This window comes from Pagrus pagrus (assembly GCF_965226575.1).
Source record: "Pagrus pagrus genome assembly, chromosome: 21".
Taxonomy (NCBI): domain Eukaryota; kingdom Metazoa; phylum Chordata; class Actinopteri; order Spariformes; family Sparidae; genus Pagrus; species Pagrus pagrus.
In genome coordinates, this window is record NC_140208.1 from 3,859,039 (window position 1) to 3,884,775 (window position 25,737).

At 44.4% G+C, this 25,737-nt stretch overlaps 1 protein-coding gene across 11 annotated transcripts in view; it reads right to left on the bottom strand.

The window, feature by feature from the left end:
- The window catches only part of tanc2b (tetratricopeptide repeat, ankyrin repeat and coiled-coil containing 2b), a gene marked incomplete at its 5' end in the record, with an annotated part of 160,030 nt that overhangs the window by 34,949 nt on the left and 99,344 nt on the right, over positions 1-25,737 (bottom strand). For 6 of the 11 annotated variants that reach the window (XM_084341343.1, XM_084341341.1, XM_084341340.1 and 3 more), the window contains 4 exons: positions 6,480-6,728; positions 8,304-8,487; positions 13,418-13,566; positions 21,222-21,338. In XM_084341343.1, the coding sequence (XP_084197469.1) occupies positions 6,480-6,728; positions 8,304-8,487; positions 13,418-13,566; positions 21,222-21,338 (699 nt within the window). The remainder of the gene's footprint in view (positions 1-6,479; positions 6,729-8,303; positions 8,488-13,417; positions 13,567-21,221; positions 21,339-25,737) is intronic. The other 5 variants (XM_084341345.1, XM_084341344.1, XM_084341346.1 and 2 more) reach the window with 1 other exon arrangement.

The following is a 25,737-nucleotide window of genomic DNA, read 5'->3' on the forward strand; positions in this document are numbered from 1 at the left end:
TCTGTCAGTATGAGAGATGCAAACAGTGAACAAACCCATTATATGCACAGACATAAGAAGGTGGCACCGGTTCATGCCAGTGTCTGGAGGCAGTTGTCAGGCTCCCGCTCTCATACTTGTTAACTCCTACAGGAAAGAGCAAGCCGGCCCTACATGGCTCTGTCCTAAAATTCCCTCCTCTCAGTGTCTGTCACGCGGCACGGAGGCAGATGCCATCCGGCCCCTCTCAGGATTAATTAGCTCAGCAGACAAATGTCTTATTCATGGAGTGAGCGCCGTCTGACGCCGGCTGCTGATTGTTCACACCACGCGGTGTCTTCAGGGCCAACGCTCGGAACCAGTGAATGTTAAATGAGATTAGACGCCGCCAGAGTGAGGAAACGACGGACTCGAATGCCTCGTCACACCTGAACCCCGCGGCTCAGTTAGAGGTGAAGGGGAGTGAGAGACAAGAAACTGTAAAAATCCAGGAGAGATGAGGGAGTGAACCACGCAGAAGTTGGTGTGTAGAGGTCATTTAGTTTGTTAGTTTTTAAAAATACATGGCAGAGGATTTGGTCAAAATGACCTTTGCTAATGCAGTGATACTGTAAAAGTTAAAGGCTGTTTACTTCCAGTTCGAGTTGCGTAACGTTTATATCACTTTCCCCCCATTGAAGGAAATCTGGACGGGGCTTCCCCCGTGTTGCATCCATAAAAGAAACATTCCTTATAAATAAAACACGCGATATATGAGAAGACGACTACAGGCAGCAAGACACAGATTTAAACAGAGAGGGATTAAAAACATGCAGGAAAAGTAAAAGAGACATATTTATAGGAGATTAAAGGAACAGTTCACCCAAAAGCAAAAATATAATCTATTTATTCCCATGCTGATGGAAAATGGGGGGACGTTTTGTAGTCCAAAAAAAGATAAGAAAAGAAAAAAAACACAAAAGATAGAAAGACAGGTTTTGAAGTCTAAAAAAGGTAAAACAATAAATAAATAAATACATAAATAGACTGATCCAAAATTGATTTGAAAAGACGTTATTTACACCCTCGAGCTTGTGCTAATGCTTTTAGCTTAGCTATAGTGAATATTTTCATCAATAATTTTGGACATTTTGGATCTCAGGGCTTCAAGAATATTTATTTAGTTGTTTTTTAAAAAATGTTTAAGTACAGAGAGGCGCTACAACTAGAAAACCAACAAATAAAGTCAGTAAAAAATAAAGCTCTGTATGTTTTCATGTTATTCCATCTATGGTGCATTTAATATTCTGCCAATTAAAATATTTATTGAAGTCGGGATAAAAGAGTGTTTTAAATCTATTCGAGTGGCAGCGTGGCGCTCTAAACCTCGTCCCCGGCGGCAGTAGCTGGTACTCAGTGAGTCGCACTTGGGATGAATCAGTTCTCGTCGTGAGGCTCGGTCTGAGAACAGTCTGTTCGTAGGTAGACTGCAGGGATGGATGCTGGCTGTCTCACACCTATTATCTTCCATGCTGTCTGTTATGAAACCACTGTACTCACTGAGATCTGGGAACGTCTTGGCAACAGATTCCAGGTAAAGCAAAATCTAAATCTAAAATGTTTATAAAATCACTTATAGCGCAGGAGTTGGTCTGTAAACGTCTGATCATCTGACTGCTTGTGTTTCCTTTTTAATTAACTTGGTGAGTACAATGTTATCATGACTGACAGAACTGAGCTACAGCAGTTAGATCCAAGTTGTAATAAGCCGGGTTTATCCTAATCAGAGCTGGGAATCCTTTCTCTCTGACACTATACCTGACACACTCTGAGGTCCTGACATCCAAAGTCAAATTCAAGGAGTTGGGGGAGAGGTGTGACTCTCTTCTAGTCACTCCAAAAAGTAAGACACAGTAATCCCTCTGAGCGCACCACCTCAACACTGATCTTGTCCTGTCGTCGGTTCAAAGACTTGGTTTCTGTGCCGCTTGAGTTAAGCTCAGAGACGCACACTGAGCATGTGCACGGCTGCATGCTGACTGACTGCAGACCCAAAAATGAGCCACATGGGTTTCCCAAAATGGAGGGAAAATGGCAGCTGGGAATGCCGGAGGCCTGGCCCTGATGGGGAATAGGGGGGGGGAGTGCTGGTCATCCAACTGGGGCTAAAAGTGGAGACAGTGGAGGCATTAATCTGCTGCTAAAGCAAGGAAGAGTGACTCAGGGCTACAGGGCTGAAAAAGATCCTTTTTCTTTCTCGCTTTTCAACTGTGTTTGAATGTGAGGACTCAAATCTGTGTGCTCATCATCTCTATCTGCAATGCAGCAGGCTGCCGAGGATCACATTCACAGCTCCTGAGCCAATGCGCTAAGACTGCACGCGTGGTGGAAAAGAAATAAAGAGGAAAAGAAAAACACAGTGTGGAAGAGAAAGAGCAAGAGACAGAGAAAGTGAGGGGAAAAGCCTAACTGTGCAGCAGAGAGCGCCGCTGCTTTGGGCAAACGACAGCCACATCAGACACTTCCTGTTTGAACGTACGTACACACACACACACACACACTCAAAAAACCAGCTGGGCTGCCGTCCAGAGCCAGCAGCAGCGGCGGCAGCAGCCAGGGAGCAGATACGAGGTGGCTGCTGGTGCTCGAAACGCCTCACCACTCTCCCTCTCATCTCCCCGAGAGATGACTGGAGATGATAAATAATGGAGGCCTGGTATTTAAACAATAATATTTCCGGGAATTACACAGAGAGTATAAGCAGAGGTGGGCTCAGGGACACAGAGGAAATCAGGATAAAATGGAAATCAATGGCACTTGTCCGCCCCACAAATTGAAAAATGTTATCTCAGGTGAGCTGTTATCTTAATTTATGTGAATTTAGAGACTATAGAGTGAGTTCACTGAATCTCAGAGTCTTTTATTCTCCTTTAGTCTTCATATGGAGTCCACAACCAGGCACTCATATAAACTGGTGCATATAGAAAAGGCAGTTAATGCAGCTTAAAAACAACTTTCCTCTTATATCAAGGCACAGAAATGTTTAAAGGGGAGACCTGCATCATTTCTGAAGACAGGTTGGTGACTTTTTCTGCCACGACCTCGTTTCAACTGTGTCGAGGGTAAAAATCTCAGATAAATAGCTCAAAACCAGCCATTTTAACAGAGCACGAACCTAAAATAAAGCCAAAATAAAAAGTATGAGCGTATTGTGTCTCCTTTAAGTTGCTCTTTGACTCGGCAGGGAGGGTCTATCAAAAGTTATACAACAGGTATAACAGAAACTGTTCAGATGTTAGACGCTCCTGGATCAGCAGTTTTATGTTTATATGTCAAATACTGACACTTTAGGATGCCGGCCAGTCCATCCAACAATCCCGAGTTGGGAAAGAGGCTCAAAGATCAACTTCTCTCACAAATAGCACCTCTAACGTTAGCTCAAGTGAGCTAGCGGACTGAACAGCTTCATTCCTGGAGTAGTAAACTAGGTTTCATCACATACAGTCCACTGCTGTGACTGATTGTTTTCCAGTCATTAGTCAGACCCCATGTATCTCCAACAGCGATAATATCACCAGCAGAAAATGTATTTATTTGTAGAGCTAATTGTTCGAGAGCATGAACACATTTTGATTGTATCTTCTTCAATCTGCGTCCAATCTGTACAATACTAATTCGCTCAAGTGTCCCTATTTAATTCCCTATTTTCGGTGATGAATGAGCAAGTCGCACTTTGACTCTTCTGGTCTTTACTCACAATCCTACGCTGAATGAAAAGAAAAAATGTTCCTAATGTGCAGTAAAAGACTCATTTTTAAATTCTGATCGACTCTGCTCCTCTCGCCCGAGCAGTATTAGCACCGTGAAGGCAAGGGAGAAAATTTAATACTCGGTCTTGGTTACTCTCCGTCCTCAATATCCATCCTAAGCTCTACCAACGCGCTGCCTTCATTAGGTAATAAAGTAGCCCCCTCCGTCCTCGTTCTCCTCCTGCTCTCCTCCCTATCTCCCTCTCTCTGCACATCAAAGCCGGTCTCTCCGTCACTCTGGGGGATAGAAACGGTTAATGCCTGGGGCTTTGATGTTCCACTGCCGTGTGAGCCCAGCCAATCCTCAGCCGGTGCTTGCCTCCCATCCCTACATCATCTAATAATTCTTTGTGGAGGAAGAGGAGAGAGAGATGGATTATGAAACTCTCTCTTCCACACATGCATCCATCTCCTTCTCCTCGATACAGAATTCCTGCCCCCGACGACACGAATGCCTTCAGAAAAACACCGTCCACTCCCTCGCTCTGTCTTTATTTTATTTTGTTGCATCATCCGCAGCTCATCGTACGTCTTTAAAGCCGTCTCCAGTCCCCCCCCCCCCCTTTGAAGGTCTGGATATCGAGGGGCGGAGACGAGATCGAGGGTGAATCTCTGAAAGCCGGCGCTGGAGCCGCGGCGCCGCCAGACAGCGGTGTCAAACAGCAGAACATGACCAGCATAAAGAGAGGGTCATAGCTGCAGCGACGCGCCTTGTCAGCCACATTACAGTGTTTAGCGAAATACATATGCGTGTCTACAGCACACTCTTTCCAGTGGGAGTGAGAGGAGTGCATAATAGAGCTCATCGTCTGTAACAGCCTCTCTGATGATGAGAACAATAACACAATCAGGCCCATTAGGACCGTCTCAGTGTTATGAAACTGACATTTCTCCTGATATATTTACTGTCACTTCTGGGAGCCTTTCTGAGGCGGCTGTGGCCTACAATGAGAAACACACATCAATGAGACCTCTGTCAGCAACACAAATGCCAGTTTTCCTGTGTGATAATCTTCCAGCCGCAGTATGTTCTCCTTTTTTTTTTTTTTTCTTCTGCCGAAGCTGTTTTTCCTCCCTAGACTTGTGTTATTCTGCGCTGTGGTTTCAATCCACACCAGAGGGCTGTGAGAGTTTAACAAAATACCGCTGCGGATTTTTGCAGCTAACCGAAATTCCTACAGAACCCCGAGAGTTGTTTCCACCCTCGATAATCGAGGAATGCTGTAAAAATTACGACAAAACGACTCGGATCGAACCACAATTTAGTTCCCGCCAAGACCAGGCTCAGATTTGAGGAAGTTTACGCTGATTTATCCCAGATTTGTGGGAGAAATGTGGTCTGGAGCTTTCGGCTCTGTGTACATCAGTACGGACCCGACTGCAAAGCCCTACCCTGCCTCTGATATTCAAACCCGAACACCAACTTAACGGCCATATTGCGATTGCAAGTATATTTGGATGAATTGTGATTTGTGATGAATAAACATTAAAGTGCACATCAGCTTCTCTCCTTCCTCAGCCATCATACGAGCTCACCTGGCAGGTGTCACCAAAGCCGTCCTAACTGAGGCGGATGGGTTCGGGTTCACACCGCAGCTCTGACAACTGCCGAATGATATCGCTGGGATCAATCAAAATCCATCTGACTTCACAGGGCCATTATGAGCTTGATTTTGGGGACATTTTTTCGACAAAATAATGTTGCAAGAGCACTTATAATTTTACTTTCTAACTGTAGCCTTCCTCGTTTATGTAAGCTAATTGATGGCAATTAAGAAACACTTTTAAGACGGTCTAACAACTCAGCCTTGGTGATTTATACAACTTATTAAATGCTTGTATAACTTTAGGGGTGATGAGGTCTCTGAAAGCCCTCTTTTACGACGATCTGTAGGATAATTGATGTTGACTCATAGGAAAGTATGAATACAGTAAGACTTCAAAGAACGACTTGTCTGGTAACAGAGTGTTTCTCTTAACGCCTCTCATCTCTGAAGATTTTCTAAATCTCTGTGCAACGTACAGCACAAACATCACTGTGCAGCGTGTGCTCGGCGCCACCGTTTAAAGAATATTATCCTTATTGTTATAGTTATTGTTATTACTATTCATTATTTGTGTAATAGCTGGGGCTTCATTTGATTGGCTATGTGAGGGATGGCTGAAGTATCCAAGGCTCGTTTCAAGCAGTCTCTTGCGATTTGTCTACTGGACATGTTCACATCGACACGATGATGAAGATACAATTTATCAGCCGGCACTCGTAAAATCTCACCACTAATAGAGTGAGAGGCGAGGACAGGAGAAGGATACTCAAACCAAGGTCTGAAGATACTCTATCAGGCTTTTTTTGGCACCATACTATTACAGATTTAATATCACATTGATGCGGCTGGACTTGCTCCTCCGAAATACTAATATACTTCTCTACTCTTTTCAATTTCATTGTTACATTTTCTGGCCACAGAAATGTACGTCAAAGGATTCAAAGGAAAGGATCACACTTCATCTAGGAAGGAAAAGCAAGCAAGGAAAGGAAGCTTGGAAGGAGAGAAGATGGGAGTCAGAAACAGCAGTTCGATCCAATTTTGCCAGAAAAAGTAATCCCTCTCAGGCAGCTGTAAACAACCTTATTTCTGGCTCCTCAGACAAACTGTTGCCTCCTTTTTTTCTACTTGGACAGGAGAGGTGGGGAGAGAGGAAGGGACTCACCAGCCACAGAGTTAGGGCGGGGCATGAGGTACAGAGGGATGGAGTGGGCAGAGTGGGAAGACATGCTCTCCAGGTTGCGCTCAGGGATTTTGTTGAGGCTGTAGGTGGAGGCGGTCATGTTTTCATCCACCCTGTACAGGAACGAATCCATGCCTGATTTCTGGGACTGCCACAGTTTCAGGTTTCCCCGCGAGCCCTCGCCGTATTTGCCTCCTCGCTCCATGTTCTCTGAATAGCTGGTCAGGGTGGCTGCAACAGAACAAAAACACAACATCGTTTCAGTTTGACTGTCTCTCCCTCACCTCGCCCAGCCCGTCTGCCTTCACACTTATTTACTGTTGTTCTGAATTGATCGTCAGACTGCAGGTGTTCAACATTGTTGCCTGGAAACAATGTCGGCACCAGCCTTTACACGAAAGCTTCACATCAGCGAGCGTTTTATCTCTCCTGATTTCTTGCTAACAATGCAAGAATGCCACAGTTGATGTCAGCACGACATGCGCACCTGAACCGTATTCCCATTGGAGAACAGATGGCTTCTGACGGCATGACAAAATAACAAAATTTGATTGTAAACTGACCAAAGCAAAGGTTTTTAGTACCACATTTTTTGAAGTGCAGTGGATATGAGAGTCATTTCAGGTTATAGGAACCGAGCCACAACCTCAGGCATGTTCTTACTAACTGCAGAAGAGGAGTAGGGGTTTCTGGCACAACTTCACCTACTGCCATGGTGCATGGAGAAGGGATTAAGTCCAGAGAGGTCAAAAAGCTGCCGCAAAACTTGGAGTATGCAGAACAATTTTATTAGACTGACGTGTTTCAGACCCTGATGAAGGCAACAAGCCGAAACGCGCCGGTCCAATAACGTTGTTCTGGAGCTTTCTGACCTCTTTGGACATGTTCCTACTGAATGTCGATTTGAAAGACGATTCAAGAAAGTATCTACCAAATGTTTAACACTGTTAATGGAAACACTAAGAGAAACCATCAGGCTGTTACAGATTGGGTTCTTGGTTGATGTAGCTTTGTGGTCGCAGCAGAAGACAGTAACGTTAAAGTCCAAACACACGGTCACATGTGTCTGCAGCCCGGCAGTGCACCGTAACTAACAACCAATCTAAGCCCAGTTGTACGGCTGCTAGTCTATCATGCATGAACAAAACAGTGACCACACCTAAACCGAATGTTACACTTGACTTGAGAGGCAAAAGAAAACAGGAGCTCAATAAGAGGCATCTGTCAGTGACAAGAGCGCCGCCCATGATGTCAATATGGGATGTCTTTGCAACCAGTATGGACGGAAAGAATAACCAAAAACTCAACCTGTCAGTATTGTTTCATTGTTTTCAGACCCACCTGAGCACACACGCTTTTAACATATAAATTAAGATGATGGTAAATATGATTATGTTGCACAAACAAAGCCAGCGAAGACATCTACAGCATATAGTCAAACTAAATAAGACTCAAATTAAACGCACTATTGTAATCTTTTTCTACAGGAACGTGTGCTCCTCTACAAGAAAAGCTGGTGATAATTATGCTCGTCTTATTGTCAACAAGTGCCATCAAATATCATCTTTTCAGCCACAGATCTCCATTGTTGTCTGAAAACACATTTTCAGTCAAATCTAGTTCAATAAAAACTGCAGTATTTCCTCCATGTTGAGTGATATCTGCTAGAAACTGCAGTGCCCAGAAGTAAATTGGCTTCTTTCATAATAAAACAACATATTTATGACCAGTTTTATGTCTTCTGATTGCCGCAGACTAAAACTCTGTGTTTGACATTACCACATGTTCGTTAAGACCGTCTCTCACCGATAATCCCGCTGTCCCTGCTCTCCAGGGTCGAGGTGGGACTGGTGACAGAACCGTAGGCGCAGTCCTTGTTGCCAGCCTGGCCAGGCATGGCAGGGGGGAGGGTGGAGCAGGGGCTGCCTGCAGGGGGTGAGGCAGTGCTGCTGGTCAGGGTGGAGCACGGGCTGATCCTCTGGTTCTGGCCCTGAGAAAAACACACATGCACACACGTGCGTTTAAAAGCTTTGCTTTGTTATAACCACTCAATTAATACACAGGGCCATGAATGGCAAAGAAGAATGGTTGTTTTTTTTTTTAGATTTGAGTCATATAGAGACGAAAATGTCACTTCAATATCAGAGTTTTGAAAAGCTCAACCCCCCTGCCGCACTCTTATAATCAGGCATTCAAAGGATCGTCTCTCTCAGCCGCATACAAACACCAATCATAAAAACTAGGTTTCAAAGAGCTTCACAGAACTGGTATTCTTTCCAAAAAATCTTTACAAAACCTGTAAATACCACAAACATACTGCAGCAAACGAACACTGGAGAGGCAGAGTACATCTCAGAGATGTGAGCGGGAACATCTAAATGCAGGAAAACAGTCATTTCCCCTTTTCAGAAACAAAAGGGAGTGGCTTCTCCAAAAACAGACTTGGTGCAGTCGACATTATTTCAGCACTAAAACAACTTTAAAATAGATGCTTTAATCTGGATGGAGCTCAAAAACGTCAAAAATGATCTTGTCAAGTCTCACCCTCACTGACAGATCTACTTTCATGCATATTTTCCTCTTGATTGCTACGTACACACACTCTGAATACATATTCTTCCCCCGTCCCAGCATTGTTTTGGCACCCCGCGGTGACCCTCTTCTTTATCGGTTCAGGTTAGGAGACGAGAGACCACAGGGGACGAAATAAAAACACTGCTGCATGAAAGCTGCTGCTGCTGCTGCACACGCCCACGGACGCACTCTCACACATACCTAAACCAGACATGCATGCAGCATCCATAGAAATGCAGAGACGCAAGAAAAACAGGGATGCCGAGTGCATGTAAGTGGTGTGTCAGACACAAAAACACACAAACACATGGATGTCTCTCCTGTGGATGAGTTCAGGTCAACACCGGGGTGAACACAGAGCGAGAGCAGGAGGGGTGAAGTGGTGCTCAAGGCTAAATCTACTCGAGTTTAATCTGAGGGAAGAAGAGACACACACTAAGCTAATACACACACCCACACACGTACAGCTGGGAGTAGAGCTGCAGCTAACGACTATTTTCATTATTGATTAATCTGTCAATTATCTGTCGACAGCCTCCCGAGGCCGTGGCTCAGAAGATAGATCTGGACGCCAATTAAACGCAGGGTTGGTGGTGTGATCCTTGGGTCCTCTTGTGCACATGTCAAAGTGTCCTTGAGCAGAACCAATGACCAGCAATTGCCCCCGTTAGCCAGGACATCACGGCTCTACCGCTAATTACATGTTTGTGTGGGGGTGAATGAGGCACGCTGAAAAGTACTTTGGTAAAAGAAAAGCTCTACTAATGTCGTCTAATTTTTTGGTGGTGATTTATTGATTTGGTGAAAAAATGCTCATCACAGTTTCTCAGACACCAAGATGACGTCTTCACCCTGCTAAGTTTGTCTGATCAACTTTCCAAAACAAAAGGTTTTCAATTTACGGTGACATAACGGAGAAAACTGAATAAATCATCAAACATCAGGGATGAAACATGACAACGATATCATGCCAGCAGCTCTGTGAGCTAAGTGCTAATGTCAGAATGCTAACATGCTAGTGTTCAGATGGTATAACATTTGTCAGGCTCATGTCAGGGTTTTGAGTTTTAGGTTCAGTCTTTCCTGTTTTATTTTGTAGGTTTCATCCTCTCTTGTGTCATGTTTTGTTTTACACTTCCTGTCTTTGTCTTCTCCTGCCTGTTTTCTTTCTTAACCTGTATTTTATGAGTTAATTAGTCCCTGTGTATCAGTTGTCAGGTTGTCTACATCTGTCACTCCTCGTGTGTCGACAGTGTTGCTGCTTTGGTTCCCCACATTTTTCCTGTTTGTTCTGAGCATCTAAAGTTTTATATTTCTCTTTAGTTTTGTTCTTGGATTATCATCAGCCGGATTTGGTTGCCTTCCTTTTGTTCTTTATGTTATAAAAGTGTGCTTTTGGGTCACTTTGCTAAAACCATGACAGTTTATCAATCTACTTTTGCATGTTAGCATGCATAATTGGCACAAAACACAAAATACTGTACAGCTGAGGCTGTTGGGAATGTCACTAGTTGTTTATTTGGTCATGAACAAAAGTACTGGGCAAATAAGAAACTGATCTGATGACACCGGTAGATCAGGGCTGCCTAAAGCGGGGAGCGAGACTCGGATAGGGATCATCAGAAAGGACTGAGGATCTGCCATCATAAGCTTCGTAAGGTAGAATATGTATCAGAGCTGTTGTACTGGACTGCATCAGATTGTATAGGTGTACCAAATAAGCGTGCTGGGAGTGTATACTGCACACTAGTACTGTGACATCTGTAAACAAGTGGACACACTGTCCTCGACAGTACGTGGCCTCTAGCCCCTGCTCACACTGTGTTTGTGTGTCAGTGACTGATTGAGAGCAAGGAGAACATTTTGTCAGTCACCGCTGCCCTCTGCTCCTCGCCGTGGACGTGGCCGCTTAACTGTCATGTTTACAGGAGGGTGACCCCGACACCAACAAACAAACACAAATGCGAAGCGACGCTGCGGCTCTATCTGCCGGGCTAATGAACCTCGCCTTGTGCAGGTCTGACCTTAAACGTCGCACGAGGATTGGATTGAACTCGGAGCATTGCGTCTATTCAGGGAGCGAGCGCACGAGAGTATGAAAGGCAATTAACTGCACGCTCGGCGAGTTAAGGTCACCTTGCTCCGTCAGCTGGCGAGGCCTGGCAGCAGGGATGCCAGCTATTGTAGGGATTTAAGTAAACCCTCACCACCATGCTGACTGGTCACTTGATTATGATGACAACATGAAGACAGACTTCCAGCATCCTGCGAATACCTGTGTAAATACTGTAATTTGTGTTCTCCATTGAATACAGAAAATCCAGAGACAATAAGAAAAGTTACAACAACAGCCCACCCAAACCTGCTAATGGGTGGCGTCTCGAGGCAATCCCTGTTATGTTCGATGCTTAATGTATCAAACAAACTGCAATCCGGAGAGCAGTATTTGGGGCAGATATCTAAAATAATAAGTTTGTACTGTGTGCACGATGCAGCAGGGTGCTAGTATGAGTCACGTCTCTAAAAAGAGCCGCTTGAATAAACCTCTCTCAATTTATACACCCCCACTGCTACAGCAGCGCTCACATCAAGCACAGGCAGCCCATCAGTCTAATCGCTTATCCACACTGCTTTAGTGCAAACCCATACCTGGGTCTGCTTTCACTGTTCAGCAACAGGTTCACCCCCCTTTTCCCCTTCCCCCCTTTGTCCTTCTCCTTCTGTCTTTCCGCCGCGACTGTTTTCCTCCCTTGATTTGGAAAATTCATACCTGTCAAATCAGGTTTAGGTAGAGAAACCAGGGCATCTGCTGCAGAGCTTAGAGCCGGGCCCGTTGTTGCCAAGAGCTGTTTGTTGCACAACTGCCAAATTCACAAACCGAAAAGGTTACGGTGCAGAAAGCGTTCAGAGGGAGAAACAATCTGCTGCACGTCAACGCAAACCAAACTTGCTTTTCGATAATCAAAGTTTAAAGTGCGCAGGGAAATAATAATTGGCAGTATTTGTTATATAAAATTCTAATTAGACGAGCAGATATCTGACGCTTGATGTAGAGGCACTGATAAAGATCTGAATCCAAAGCGCTGCGGTGTCTGAGGGCAATTTACAGAGACATCTTTTGATCTGGCTACCCAAAGATCTGTCAAAACTGAGTGTAAACAAAGGCGTTATGAAGATAAATGTCAGGACGGATCGAATCCGACGATGGCGTGTTTGTTCAAGTCCCGAGACCTGATCTCACACGGTGGCAACATGTCAAAATCACATGAGGCAATCAGATTAGGATAAAAAAAACATAACAATAGCATGACGGGAGATACAGCATGAAACTAAAGCAAGCCAAGTCTTTATCCTTTGAGTCTTACACAACTCCAGACAAATCCAGCTTCCCATAAACTGACTCATAGTGACATCACGTCCATGTGGTGACATCATGAGATTTGAATGCATTGCTGGAGCTGTGAACTCAGAGCACTGTGAGGATGAAAGACTTCTTTTCAAAGAGACCCAGACAAAAATAAGTCTCTCTGTCATGAATTCAAAGCAGATTTCAGAGTCCAGCAGGGCCGCAGGAGTAATCAATAAAGTTCAAATGTGTGACAGAACAGCATTATAATGAAGTACTGTAGTGCTGCAGAGACGCAACGGCCTCCAAATGTTGCTCTCCAGATGTAATGACACATGTGTTTTTGGTTCAGACCCCAATGAACATCACATCATCATGGATTAAATTGTGTTTTTTTTTGATGATGCAAAAATAACTGTGAAACCCAAGAATCATGAATCGCTTTGAATTTTGAATGGGTTTTTGGTTAAATGCCTGAAATAAGGTCTGTGGTTACCACAGGCCGAAGATATAAAATATATTATCAAATGTCTCACAATTTAATTATAAATCGCTTACGTGTCTTAAAAATGGCGGTTGCTAACAAGTGTAGAGAGTAACTGCTAACTGTAGCTGCCCTGAGCTAGTTAGCTCAGTTAGCCGTGCAGCTGGCAGCTCACACTGGGAGCTCAGGGTCCAGGGGAGTGTGGGCTGCCAACAAACACAGGCAGCATATCACCAGAGTTACTGCCAACTACCGCTGACTGTATTCTGTTCCATGACTGTTAGCCAGTTAGCTCAGTTAGCAGTGCAGCTAGCCAGACTACAGTGTTGGTGTTTACACAGCTAGGACAGGAGCTTTGGACCAGGACAGGCCAGGACCAGCTGGTTAGCATGCTCATTAATTCACATTCTGTTAATATTTATGTTTTAATGCTTTAAACGTAAATTCCTACACATCGCCCCTTTAAAATAATCGCAGTATTACGATATCGTGCAGTGCAGTGGTGAGAACCGTTACCTGTCTCGCCTCGGGTTCCTCCATGCTGTACTGGGTACCGGCCGGCCCCTCGCTCACTTTGTCTCCCAGAAGGAAACCCAGGCGCGTCATCAATGTGTTGGCTGCCTCATCCACCGATGGAGGGGGGCCCAGCTCCTGGCTTGACTCCCCTGCAGAGGCAGAGAGAGACGTGAGGAGGAAGGAGGGAAGAGGGAAGAGGAGGTGGAGGGGAGGGGGCGGGTGAGTAGAGAGAAGAGAGAGAAAAGGAAAGAATGTGTGTCAGTGGTGGGTAGAAAACTGAACAGAAAACCTTTTAAGGCTTCGCGTCCGCCGCCTCTTTACCTGGAAAACACACATCTGCTCCGCCGGCTTTGCATAAACCACAGTGGCAACAACACACCCGGATACAGGATACACGGCACCTGCGCTCAGGACAACGATATCAAACACCCTACCTGAGTTTCCCCCGCTACTCAGAGACGTGCATTACCGACACATTCCTCCGCAGCTCCGCGAGGTATCCCCTTACATAAACTGCAAAATCCCTTCAAGCCACAACTACAAGAATCCATTCAAAGTGTGTACAAAACCTCTTTCCACGCTGACTCGCAAAAGCCTTTCCACACTGACGACAGCTTCTTCCGCACCGCTCATCATCCACACTGCTGCTGTGACGTAATGAGATACGCCCTTCACCTGTGTGTGTGTGTGTGTGTGTGAGAGAGAGAGGCGGTGTGTGTGTGTGTGTGTGTGTGACTTTCCAAGACAAAGTGGGTGTGTATCCACCTCTCTATCCTGTTTACAGAGCTCTAGAGAGAGAAAAGAAAACAGCAGCGTGATGATCAGATGATCAAAAACCACACACACACACACGCACGTAAACACACACTCGCACAGCCGAGGGATTTCAGTTGCAACGAGACCCAAAACAAAATCCCTCGATGACCTCATCCTCTCGCCCTGTTGCCTGGTTACTTTCCGTCCATAACAAACCGCCATTGGTGGTTGTCCTGTTATTTCAATAACACCTGGCTATCTCGCCCCAGAGGTGCCCACAATATCAGCTTCAATTAAATTTCACTTTATTTCCTGGAGTGTCACTCTCAGAGCTGAAGCGTCCACTAATTACTCACCCTGCCCGCTGGTTGCAAAAGAGTAACTAGTGGTGAACACACAAACAGCTGTGATTGGATGTATAAGCCTCTGAATTGGTCGAGACATTGATGACATTGAAGGCAGCGGCACGAGATGGCCGGAGTTTGAATAAACAGCAGTGTGACAGAGACAGCCGGCGGCAGAGCCAGTTCCCTCTCTCTTCCCCTACTCCTCGATCGTTTTCCTGCTGGGCAGGTTGGACCAGACTGGCAGGTAGCTACGCTAAGTCCTGACTTGACGACCATTAGACAGTCCTAGCCGCCACTGCACCACCTCTCTGAAGACAGACAGCTTGTCTACTGCCTGTGGGCTCTCACTCTGCCGTTCAAAGCCTTACAGACGGAGAGGCAATCTAAAGCTCCCCTCTCCATTCGCTCTTGGACGGACGCTGTCAGGAGGATCCTCATTAGATTGACTCCAGTCTCTCTGAGCACCGGGCACCTCCTGAGAGAGGGAAAAAAAAAAAAAACCCATCGAAGCTTCAATAAAAACACACAGCAGCGAGCAGTAACGAGGTAATCACAGCACACATTAAGGTCCAAAACAGCTAATTACGTATGAGCCTTGATGAGATGGATATAGCGGCTCAGTAATGCAGCTGGAGACACTTTATGTGGAGCAGCGTACGAGGGCCCCCAAGGTCACCGAATCCCTGCGAATCCCTCGAGGAAGAGTGCTGAACGCAGTAATGGAGAAGATGTAGGTAGATGGGATTACTGTCCCACCTCCTTAGACCACAGGGGACGAGCTGAGATGTGCAGCCGTCAGCGGGAGAACATCGCAGGAGTACAAACGCAGAAACATCGATCGACTAAATATTCTCAACTAGAGCCGCAACTTCATTAATTTAACGATGAATCGATGAGGCCAAACATTGTGAAAAATGCCTATCACAATTTCTCAGAGCCCGAAAATGACATCTCCAACCAACAGTCCAAAACCCAAAGACTCACATTTACTACATACAATTTACAATTATCAAGTTCTTTATCATACATGACACAGAAAAGCAGCAAAACTTTACATTTTAAACAATAAAGATCAGGAAACCTAAGAATAAAGAATAATTGTCCTAATGTAAGTAATCAGCCTGGGAAGTTTCATAGTGATATTTACAGCCAGTCCTCATCAGACAAATGACCATATAGGTCGGCTATGAAAGCAGCTTATTACGACCCATATTTACGTTTATAGTTAGGCGGCGGCCTCTAGTGGCTGCAGGAATTATTACGGCTGCAAAGGAGGAACTGAAGAGAAGTAGCATTAATAGTTGAATGTGTATATAAGGAGGAGGTCGAGGACGGTCAGATGAAACAATCACAGGACCTCATTCAGGAGACTGTTCGTATCCAGTGTGACACCAGAAGTCAGTGGAGAGTTACAGCATCGGCATCGCAACCATCACGTTGCAGGATGTGAAATGTCAAACAAATCAGGGCCGACAACAAAATCACCCCAATCCCTCGGTATAATGATTCATTCTTTCCAAATAAAGCTTCTCGAGTTAACTGGAGGAAGATTCTTGTAGCTTCACATTTATTCACATCGTAATATACTGTATATCGTGCAGCCCTTTTGCTCACTGGTGAAGTGATCACTTTATAATGTAACGTAGGTACCTTTGTAACTGAAGTTACAGAAGTAATGTAGTGCTTTTAACCCAAACCACACTGTTTTCCTCAACCTATGACGAAGGTCTGGTACGCCTGTCGCTAACAGACAGGTTTCTTTTGGGAGCCGCTGGCAACTGATCTATTCAGACGTTTTGATATCTATTCATTAAATATTTCACCCTGATGACCATTTTTTGGCAAAACATTTATAAAATCTTACAAAACATATCTATTTTCTCAAAATATTTTGTTTTCTCAGAGGCAAAAAATCCCCAATTCAGCAGCAATTACACACCAAACTTTCCGGTTTTATTCCCATCTATATTCTGAAGGCTTTTACCGAGGCGTTTGTTACATTCATCATTCATATTCTGGTTTATAAACATTTTATCCCTAAATACATGATGAAAATATTTTTTCTTTGTGGCTGTCGTTTAAAAAATAAACTTCTGACGTATCCAGTGTACAGATTTCTGCTCCAGACATGCAACACAGCAAATATTTAACTAAAAAAGGCCTCATTTGGATATTTAAACATAACGTATGAGAGCACTTGTTAAAAATATTATAACATTGCTTGAAAAACGACTGAAACAATTAGTGGATTATCTAAAATAGTTGGTGATTAATTTCCTTTAACTGCTGCAGCTCTATTCTGGCCCTTATATACATATATTGTTATATATGTAGATGTGTTAGCTGCTGTGTCTGGAGGCACCGATGGCTTCCCAGTTGACAGACTGGTCGTAGTAAGCAGTGAATACATTAGCACTGATTAGTCAACTGCTCCTGAGGGTTTTTTTTTTTTGCGGCCGTGATCAAACAGGGGCTCTGCCTGTCTCTCTCGGCCTCTGCGTGAGTGTTTGTCTGTCTCGTCTCTACCTCCCTCCGTCTGTGCGCAGTGTGTCTAGTGTTATTCTCACTTCTTGCAGCGGCAGCTCTGTCGCAGCAGCCAGCTGTTGGACAGCTCAGTGCAGAGGCGAGGAGTTTGTCTGTTTTTTCCTTTTGATGTGGGAGCAAAATCTCTAATCTGGATGCCGGGAGTGCACAGTAACTCCCTTGAGCTAAACATAGGCAATCCCTTTGTACATCCTTAAACTCTCACACTCAAAAACACTACAACACAGCCAAACATACGGCTGAGGACGAGTGGTTTGGGCAGCTGTCATCATATAAAACAAAAATGTGAGGAGTCAGAAACACGATCGATACACTTGCGCTCCGTACATCTGCCTTTTTAAATCCTCCTCTAAATGAAAACAACACTAATGAGCTACTATCAAAGCCGATCCATACATTACCATAATGTAGAGGTTGTATGTATTGATCTCTTTTCCATTCTTAGCTCTACCTTTTGTTCTTAAAATGTAAGATTATGACAATCACACACCACCCTCTGAAGCCACCGAAGAGGCTTCAAAAGCAACGTGACGGCGTCGGGAAAATAAAGAAGGAACTTGAGGCGTCTCTCATCGCAGTGACACCACGAGAGCCGTAATGATAACATTTGACTATAAAGATAAAAAAAAAAGAAAATCAAGCTTATTTCTCTGAACCAGCCCCCGACAACACACACATAGAAACACACACTAACACACACACACTCCTCTCCATTGGATTCCTGAGCTGCGAGGGAGACAGATGGTTGCCATAGCAACTATCTTTGCGCGCAGCTAGGAATGTGTTTCTGTGCAAGCGCATCTGTTTCTCCCCGGCCGTCCACAGATCTGCCCTCACGCACCGCGAGGAGGGAGAGGGAGAAGCATGTGTGCCGCACGCAGGGGACTGGACGGGACCGAGAGACGGTATTAATAGAGCCGGGCCGCAGGTAAGATAACACGCAGCATGTGCCGGGGCCGCTTATTTCACCCCGTACCTGCCTGGGCACTTCAAGCCCGCAGAGAGCAAATACCTCCTGACAAACAATGATCTCAGAAAGTGAAGAGCATTTCAAGAGGAGGTGACAAACGTATTGATTAAAAGGTGAAAATGAATGTGCAGAGCTACGGGAAATTAAAACAAGGTGGATTCACACCTTTTTTTTTTAGAGGTTCAGGTCAAAAGGAAACATCAATCACAATGAGCGCACAGAGCTGTGAAGAAACTAGACACCTGACGGCTAATCAAGAGATCAGAGAAGTGAATTTCACATTCCTCATGAGCACAGAGGCGATCTTATCTGCGCAACAATATTTGGAGGTTTTATACATGAAAGCACGGCCAGGACACCATGTCTGGGTTCACAGTGGGTGAGATGATGAAACCATCATCAGAGAGTTTTTTCCATTATCGGTTATACCATAGAAATATTTCCTCCACCATGTCAGGGTTTATTATGGAAGACGTCAATATTTGGGGTGTCGCAAATAACCCATATTGACCCAAACCGTGATATTAAGGAAGTGAAATATTAATATTGTGTTGATAATATACATATTATATCATCATTTAAATAATTCAGCAACTCTGAAGAAGAAGAAGAAGAAGAAAAAGAAGAAGATGGAGAAGAAGAAGAAGAAGAAGAAGAAGAAGAAGAAGTGTCACAACTCGTTTGACTACAATTTGAGCCGGTTGGTCCAATAATATCTGGAAAGTGGCACAAGATTAAATAATTTTATGTCTATTAAAGTCAGCCAGCCCAGTCGACAGAAGTCTCTAGTGCGCACGCTCTGTGGGCTCCACATCATGGAAGATCTGAGTAACTTTACAGCCGGGAAGATGAGCCATTTTAGGGTCACGCGCAACTGAGAAGCTTTCATTACATACGACAGAGAAACACTCCACCTGACATATTTACTTAGCCCTGAACCAGAATATGCTACATTAAGGGTGTGTTATTAAAGCTAAGCTAGAGTTTCTTCTCTCCTGGTTAACTGTTAGGTAGCATCAGAAAAGCGAGAGAGAGAGATTCAGGTCAGTTAATGCTGTTTGAGTCAGTGGAGAAGAAAAGACGAGGCTTACGTTAGAGCGTCACAGTGGTTAGCTGTCACACACAATGTCCCTGTCCCCCACGAGTGATCTTGTTTCAGTTGACACTGTAATCATGGCTCTTTGTTTATTAGTTCACTTGGTCGCCTTTTCACTATTCATTACATGTTATTGTTCTTTCTGAACACTTGTGTTGCAGTTACAGTCTCTCTATCTCTACTCTCTGTGAATTTCAAAAGATTTCATGATAATATTGTTGTCATGAATGCTTTTGTCCGCGATTATCAACAAGAGGCACCGCTTGATGGTTATATCGGATATTTATTTCATCTGTGCATCGATGTGTCAGGTATTTCATTTTCTAGAATAACACAAAATACACATTTATATTTTGTTATTTCATCAATCTTACTACTGATTTTTTTGACATTTTCATTTAAAAAACGTATCAAAACTCTTGAATGGGGCTCTAATTAACAATTATTCTCATTGTTTATTAATCTGACGATCATTTACCTGTCGGATTAAATAGTCAGCATTTTTCTGATTATCAGAATCAGAGGTTTTTTTAATTTCTTTACCAGATTTACTAGTAACTAAAGTTATCAAATAAGTGTAGCAGAGTAAAAGTATAAATTGATTTCGAAAATGTATAAAAAAGCAGAAAATGGATATACTAAAGTAAAGTACCGCAACAACACATCAGTGGATATTGTGATATAAAGTGACATAAACCATGATGAGGGGGTTTATCCATAGTGCCCACACTGAGTCTGGGTAAATACAGGTGCATCATTAGAGAAGCTTTCACTCTGAGGACAGCTGGCGGTGAATTTTACAAGCTATCTCACAAAATATTCACAAACCATATTTATGACACCACAAATTTCCTTGTGGCCCATAAAACTCAGCCGATACCTGACTTCCTCCCGGCAACAGACAGTGTCAGCGGCCGACTGGCATGCGATCAGATGTTTAAGTCACTGCCCTGCTGCTTCTCGTGCCAGGGGGCCCTTGTTAAGAGCTAAGATGTCCATCTGTCCACCTGGGAGGTGCGAGTGCTCCTCTCCCCGCGGAGAAACTCATCCCAGCCCTCCTGGTTCCTCTCCAGCTCCTAGTTGTGAGAATTCCTGCCTGTAATCAACTGTTTTCCTGCCTCGGCGGCGCTGGAGATTACCATTTCAACCCTGAAATGTCACATCTGCTGGAGCTCTTAGCGGCTCATCACGAGATGAGAGGCTATTCCACAGTCTGCTTCACAGGATGTAAAATAAAGGCAGGGTCATCAGCGTTTCATCCATGAGATTCAACAGCAGGTGCCACAGCTAGAGGGTCTATCCTAAGGCACTACATGCTATTTAGACTTGTACAGAATATAAAAATATACTCCAGTATAGACAGATCACCTACTTAGAGCTCCCACCGAGCAGAGACTCAGCAGAAGAGGCTGACAGACGGACAAGGCTGGTAGTACTCTGTCGACCATTTTCCTCCTAAGTTACAACAGTCGAGCCCTCAGACTCCCATCACTATTTCTCTCATGTCTTCATCCAGCCCTGGAGTGTCGCAGCATTATCCTGCTCTGCCGAGAAAGTCCACACAGCCCATCAGAGGTCGAGCCAACGAGGCAGGTCAGGAAGCTAACACTGCGCTGCTTCTCAGTGGCAACAGGAAGAGGAGCGGCGAGATGAGAAAGCAGATACACGAGGACCAACAATCTCAGCAGAGGAGGGGGTGAGACATGGGAGTGTGTGTGGGGAGGGGGGGGAGGAGATGTGGACAGATAGCGGCGTTAGAGGGAAATCTGGACCCGTCCACGGGATTACAGAGCGGCCGCCGACTGTGACAGAAAACAGGGGCGGCACCTAAACGAGCTCCGAGCGAGCAGAGCGGAGTGAGAAAGCAGCGAGAGAGGATTAGAGAGACGGAGAGGGAGGAGGCGATAAGGACGGACTCCAGCAAAGCTATTTCTTTAACGACCTTAGCGATGTTTGTGCAGCAGGCAGACCCAGAAATCCTCTCCCATCTCTCCCTCTCTCTCGTCTCGAGTCTTTTCCACTGACATGCAAGAAAAAGGTAACACAACGAAATGAGGGATGAGCTGGCTTGAAAAAAAAAAAAAAACTTACCGGGGCAGTATGTGTCCAGGTCTGGATTCTTGGCAGTGGTGGAGGTGTGTGTTGGGGAGCCAAGCTCTGATTGTGGTATGCGAGGGCTCTCCACAAACTTTGCTTTCCGCAGAGGGGCTGGGAGCAGAAAGCACACACACACACACACACACACACACACACACACACACACACACACACACATATAGAGAAGGAGACAACATGTACACACACACACACACACACAGACACACACACACACAAACAGAGAGATCAGGGAGATGGAGGAGGACAAGAAAAGAGAGGAGTGACAGGGACAGGAAAGAAAGGGAGGAAGACAGAGAGCTTATGAGCTTGAAGCAGCACACTGATAAAAATGAAAACATCCTCAAGGCTTTCTCGGGCTGCTTTTGTGTTTGCCTCGGGTCAAATGAAGCTACAGCACGAGCGAAACAAGCAGCAATCAGGTCGGTGGGCTCGGACAAACCAATACAATACATCAGTCGTCTGCACAGGCTCTGGGTTTCACTCACAACGCCCGCGAAGCAGCAAGAAACAAGATGGATCGAGCTTGTTGTGTCTGTTTGTCCGGTGTCATAATCACACCGAGAAAATGCAAATGAGATCCATTTTTGGAAAATGTTCTCGCGCCTGACTCAAGCACAAAGTCTGAGATATCAAACGAGTCACTTCGACAAGAAATTCAGAGAGAGAGAGGGAGAGAGGCGGGGGTGGTGGTTGTGACACGATCTTTTTCTGGGTTCTCGGTCACAGCACACAGAGATTGTAAAGCGCTGTTACCCAGACTAGCTTACGGTATCATGAGTGCATAGACTGTGACAGCAGTATCAGGTCGACTAAGCACAAGGACTCACAATGCAGAGGAGTCTTTAGACCGACGAACACATGTTGTACCCACAGGAGGAGGAGATGGCAACGGGAAGGATGATAAAAAAATCACTCTCCAAAAGAACATGATGTCTCGCACACGTCTTCATGTAAGATGCTGCTTGTTTTAAGTCCGTTGCTTTATTATTTCAAATAGAATTTTTGCTGTTTGTTCTTCGAGTTGAAACTTTTTACACTCACAAACCTTGAGACCTCAAAAATAGGGAGGATTTTGAACCCATGTTGGGGTTAAATCTGAGATTTTATGTGTTTCCTGCACTCTGGTGACATTTAAGAATGGAAACAAGATAATGAATAAAAAAGCAAAAGCATTCATATGTCAAATAACTTTAAATTGAAGAAAACAATGCATTTCCAGCGTAAATGTGCATAAATCTGTGGCATAAAGTATCACTTCTCATTCATTCATTCCTTTTTTTGCCCCACAGAGAGTCCGTGCAGACCCACTGCCCTGCTTGTCTGCCTCTTGATGGGGATTGACACGGTGCGACCCCCCGCCCCGACCGGCAGAAAACTCGACGTGGCAGATTTTAAAGCCCCTTTCCTTTAAAAATGTATGAAAGAAACACGAATTCTTCTCTCCAGGGCTTCTGAAATGTGTTAAAATATTCTTTCTACTCTCCATACATCTGTCCGTCTCTCACTTGCTCACTGAGGAGGACGAGGTGCAAATGTACAGCAGACTGCACGCTGTACAGTCCCAGAAACAGGTTATGACGACTAAAAAAGAGTGAAAAATGACCACAGATCGGGAGAAATACAGAAGTGTGACCCTGGGAGGAAAGTGGGAGAGGGCGATGAAAAACAGGAGTCTCCTGGGGTAATTGAAGCTAAAACTGGAAGACAGTATAAGAAAAAGTATGTGTTTTTTGAGCATTAAAGCATGTAAACATAGTCTAGTAGTGAGCCAAAAGGAAATTATGTGTCACATGCAGCAGCAAAGAGTGAAACCCATCATCTCGTAGAGGTGTGACCTTCAAAGCACATATTTCTGAGCATCTTTTCTTTGACTTATAATAAAAAGTACCCGGCGTCTTGAAATGGTTAATGTGATGTAGTTGGACACAAGGAAATCCAGCTAATATCAACTTAATGGCTCATTAGTTCAACCTATTGTGCGGGTTTGGTAGCATAATTTGTTTTTAATTGACTAATCTAGTTAAATAAGGATTTAAAATGAGATTATGTGCTGTATGCTGCAACTGTTAACTGTTCTTATTATGGGTGAGCGCACACGTCTAAAGCTATCTGATGGAGTGCTGAACCAGAGCGGGGCGGGTGAGCAGGAAGTAACGAGGAGCCGTTCAAACATATGTTCGAGGAGCAAAGTCTGCAGGACAAGAACCGGGCTCTTGACCACTTTTGTTTTGGGTTCACGTTACAGCTCATGCCAGTACAGTGTGTGTGTGCGTGTGTGTGTGGAGTTGTTCATCTGTCTATAAACTCTTTGTCTTAGCGTCTGTGAGGACAGACAGAAATAGATCGCTCTCCTGCAGCAGCACAGACTTTTGGTCAATGCAAAATACGTGATGAAGGATTTGCGCAGTATAATAGGAAGCACTTAGAGTTCATGCCTCGTGGCAGCAGGCAGCACAATCCTCCAGACTTGCCATTTTAAAATTTTCAATCTGCCATCCTCCATCCTTATCTGCATAAAAACAGATACTGAAACGACCCCCAGTCTTCAAGACATTTGTGTTTAAAAAGTCAACTTTTCAGGAACAAAGACGGCTCTAATTTACGCTTTACTGACTCTTTTTATTCTGGGAATCTGATGGTTTTAAGGGTCTTTATATTCAATATCAGTGGTTTAATTCCTCAAGCTGTAAGCGAGCATGTAATCCTTCATTTCATCTGAACAGGACTAAGAGTCTACAGCCATGTTAGCAGCTCTGTGAGGCTGTACCTCGACAGTGCAGCAGTGCTTCACCCGCTGACCCGTGAAAACAACATTCTGTGGTCGAGTTAGCAATTATAAATATGCAACATGTGGTTGCACTTTCAAAATAAAAGGCAATAAAACTACTTTACGTTTAGAAACAGATCCCGTCTACCCCGACCTCCTCCCAACGCTGACTTTCTGCCTCTTTATTGGCTCTTTTTTTGCCTTGCTCTCGTCATTATCGCCACCCCTGCTGGTACTACAGCTCCACACACAAGTGTATTTTTCGCCTGAAGAACTGTGAACGTCTTTATAGATTTCATGTCAATCCATTCAGGACAAAAATGGTGGATCGCCCCACCAACCGACTGACTTTGTCATCTGTAAAGCCACAGCATGGTTATAAATATAGAGCTGTTGTGACAAAAATAAAGTTACAAGTGTACAACAATATGGCGAACAGGTTCTGCAACTGCAAAGGTCATAAGTCTGGGACTTGATCTGGACTTGCACCAAAAAACGAATCACTTGTTCCTCATTCTTTGGTCTAAACTTTCCACCAATCCGCTGCAATCTGCCGTCAAGATTTCAGATATTCTGCTCACTAACAAAACACGCAGTCAAACAAACAAAAACAAAATCCTCTTGGCAGAGGAAATGAAGAACTCCTTCAGAGCTACGTGTATGGGTGTGAAGTAGATGTGCTCACTCACCACACACACACACACACACACACACACACACACACACACACACACACACGGTGCTAATGCTGTGTTGGTATGGTCTGGAGAGGATGCCGCTCATTGACCACATCTAGGAAGCGAGCCAGCACAGATGCCACAGTGAGAAACTACAACTGACAGCCAGGAGGAAGGAGGGACCCAAGTTATCCACGACTGGATCAACTGCCATGACAGCAGGTCTGACGGAGACGTGCTCGATGATTTCTGCCTGACAGGAATCTTGCTTTTTCATAAATTGTTAAAATTACACAGAGAGTATCAGTCAGCAGCCTGAAAAACAACAACTCCACTAAAACATCCTGTTCACCCGCACTAATTCTCTTCCTTTTCTTTGAAATATATTTTTCTTATTTGCCATCCCAAGCATCTCCTTTCTTTCATTCGTTTCAAAACTCTGGTCACAATCAGTGAATCCACAATCGATCTTCACCTGTTCGTTTTGAGAGTACTTGAGTCCACACTTCAGCACAGCATCGATCTTCTGCTTTGCATCAGAAGATATTAACAAGCGTGTATCCAGTCAGTGTGACTGAGCTACTCTGGTCTCTCTTCTATCCCACATCATCATTTTCTAACTCTCCGTTTATTTATACTGTTTCACTGAATTGTATTTGTATTGTTTTATTTTCATTGTATTGTGTTAATCTCATTGTATTGACACATCACATCCATGGTCACATTTGTCACACACACAGTCACGATTGCCTCTTTTAAAACTCAATGTCATGTGCGCTTACGTGGGCTTATACTAACCAGTTTCAACCAATAACATCATATCATCCATCCACCAATCAATCTTCGACTCAGAGCTCAGATTTCATGTCAGAAAGACGCACACGGTGAGGAAAAGCAGTCCCAGAGCCACAAAGAACCACTTACTCCAGGGGCTGGGGGTCGGGTTATCCTGACCAAGGACCAGCTAGAACCACTTTTTTAAAAACCAGAGCTAGCTTAGCGTGTAGTCTGACTTATCCACGGGAAAATGAACAAAAGACTTTCA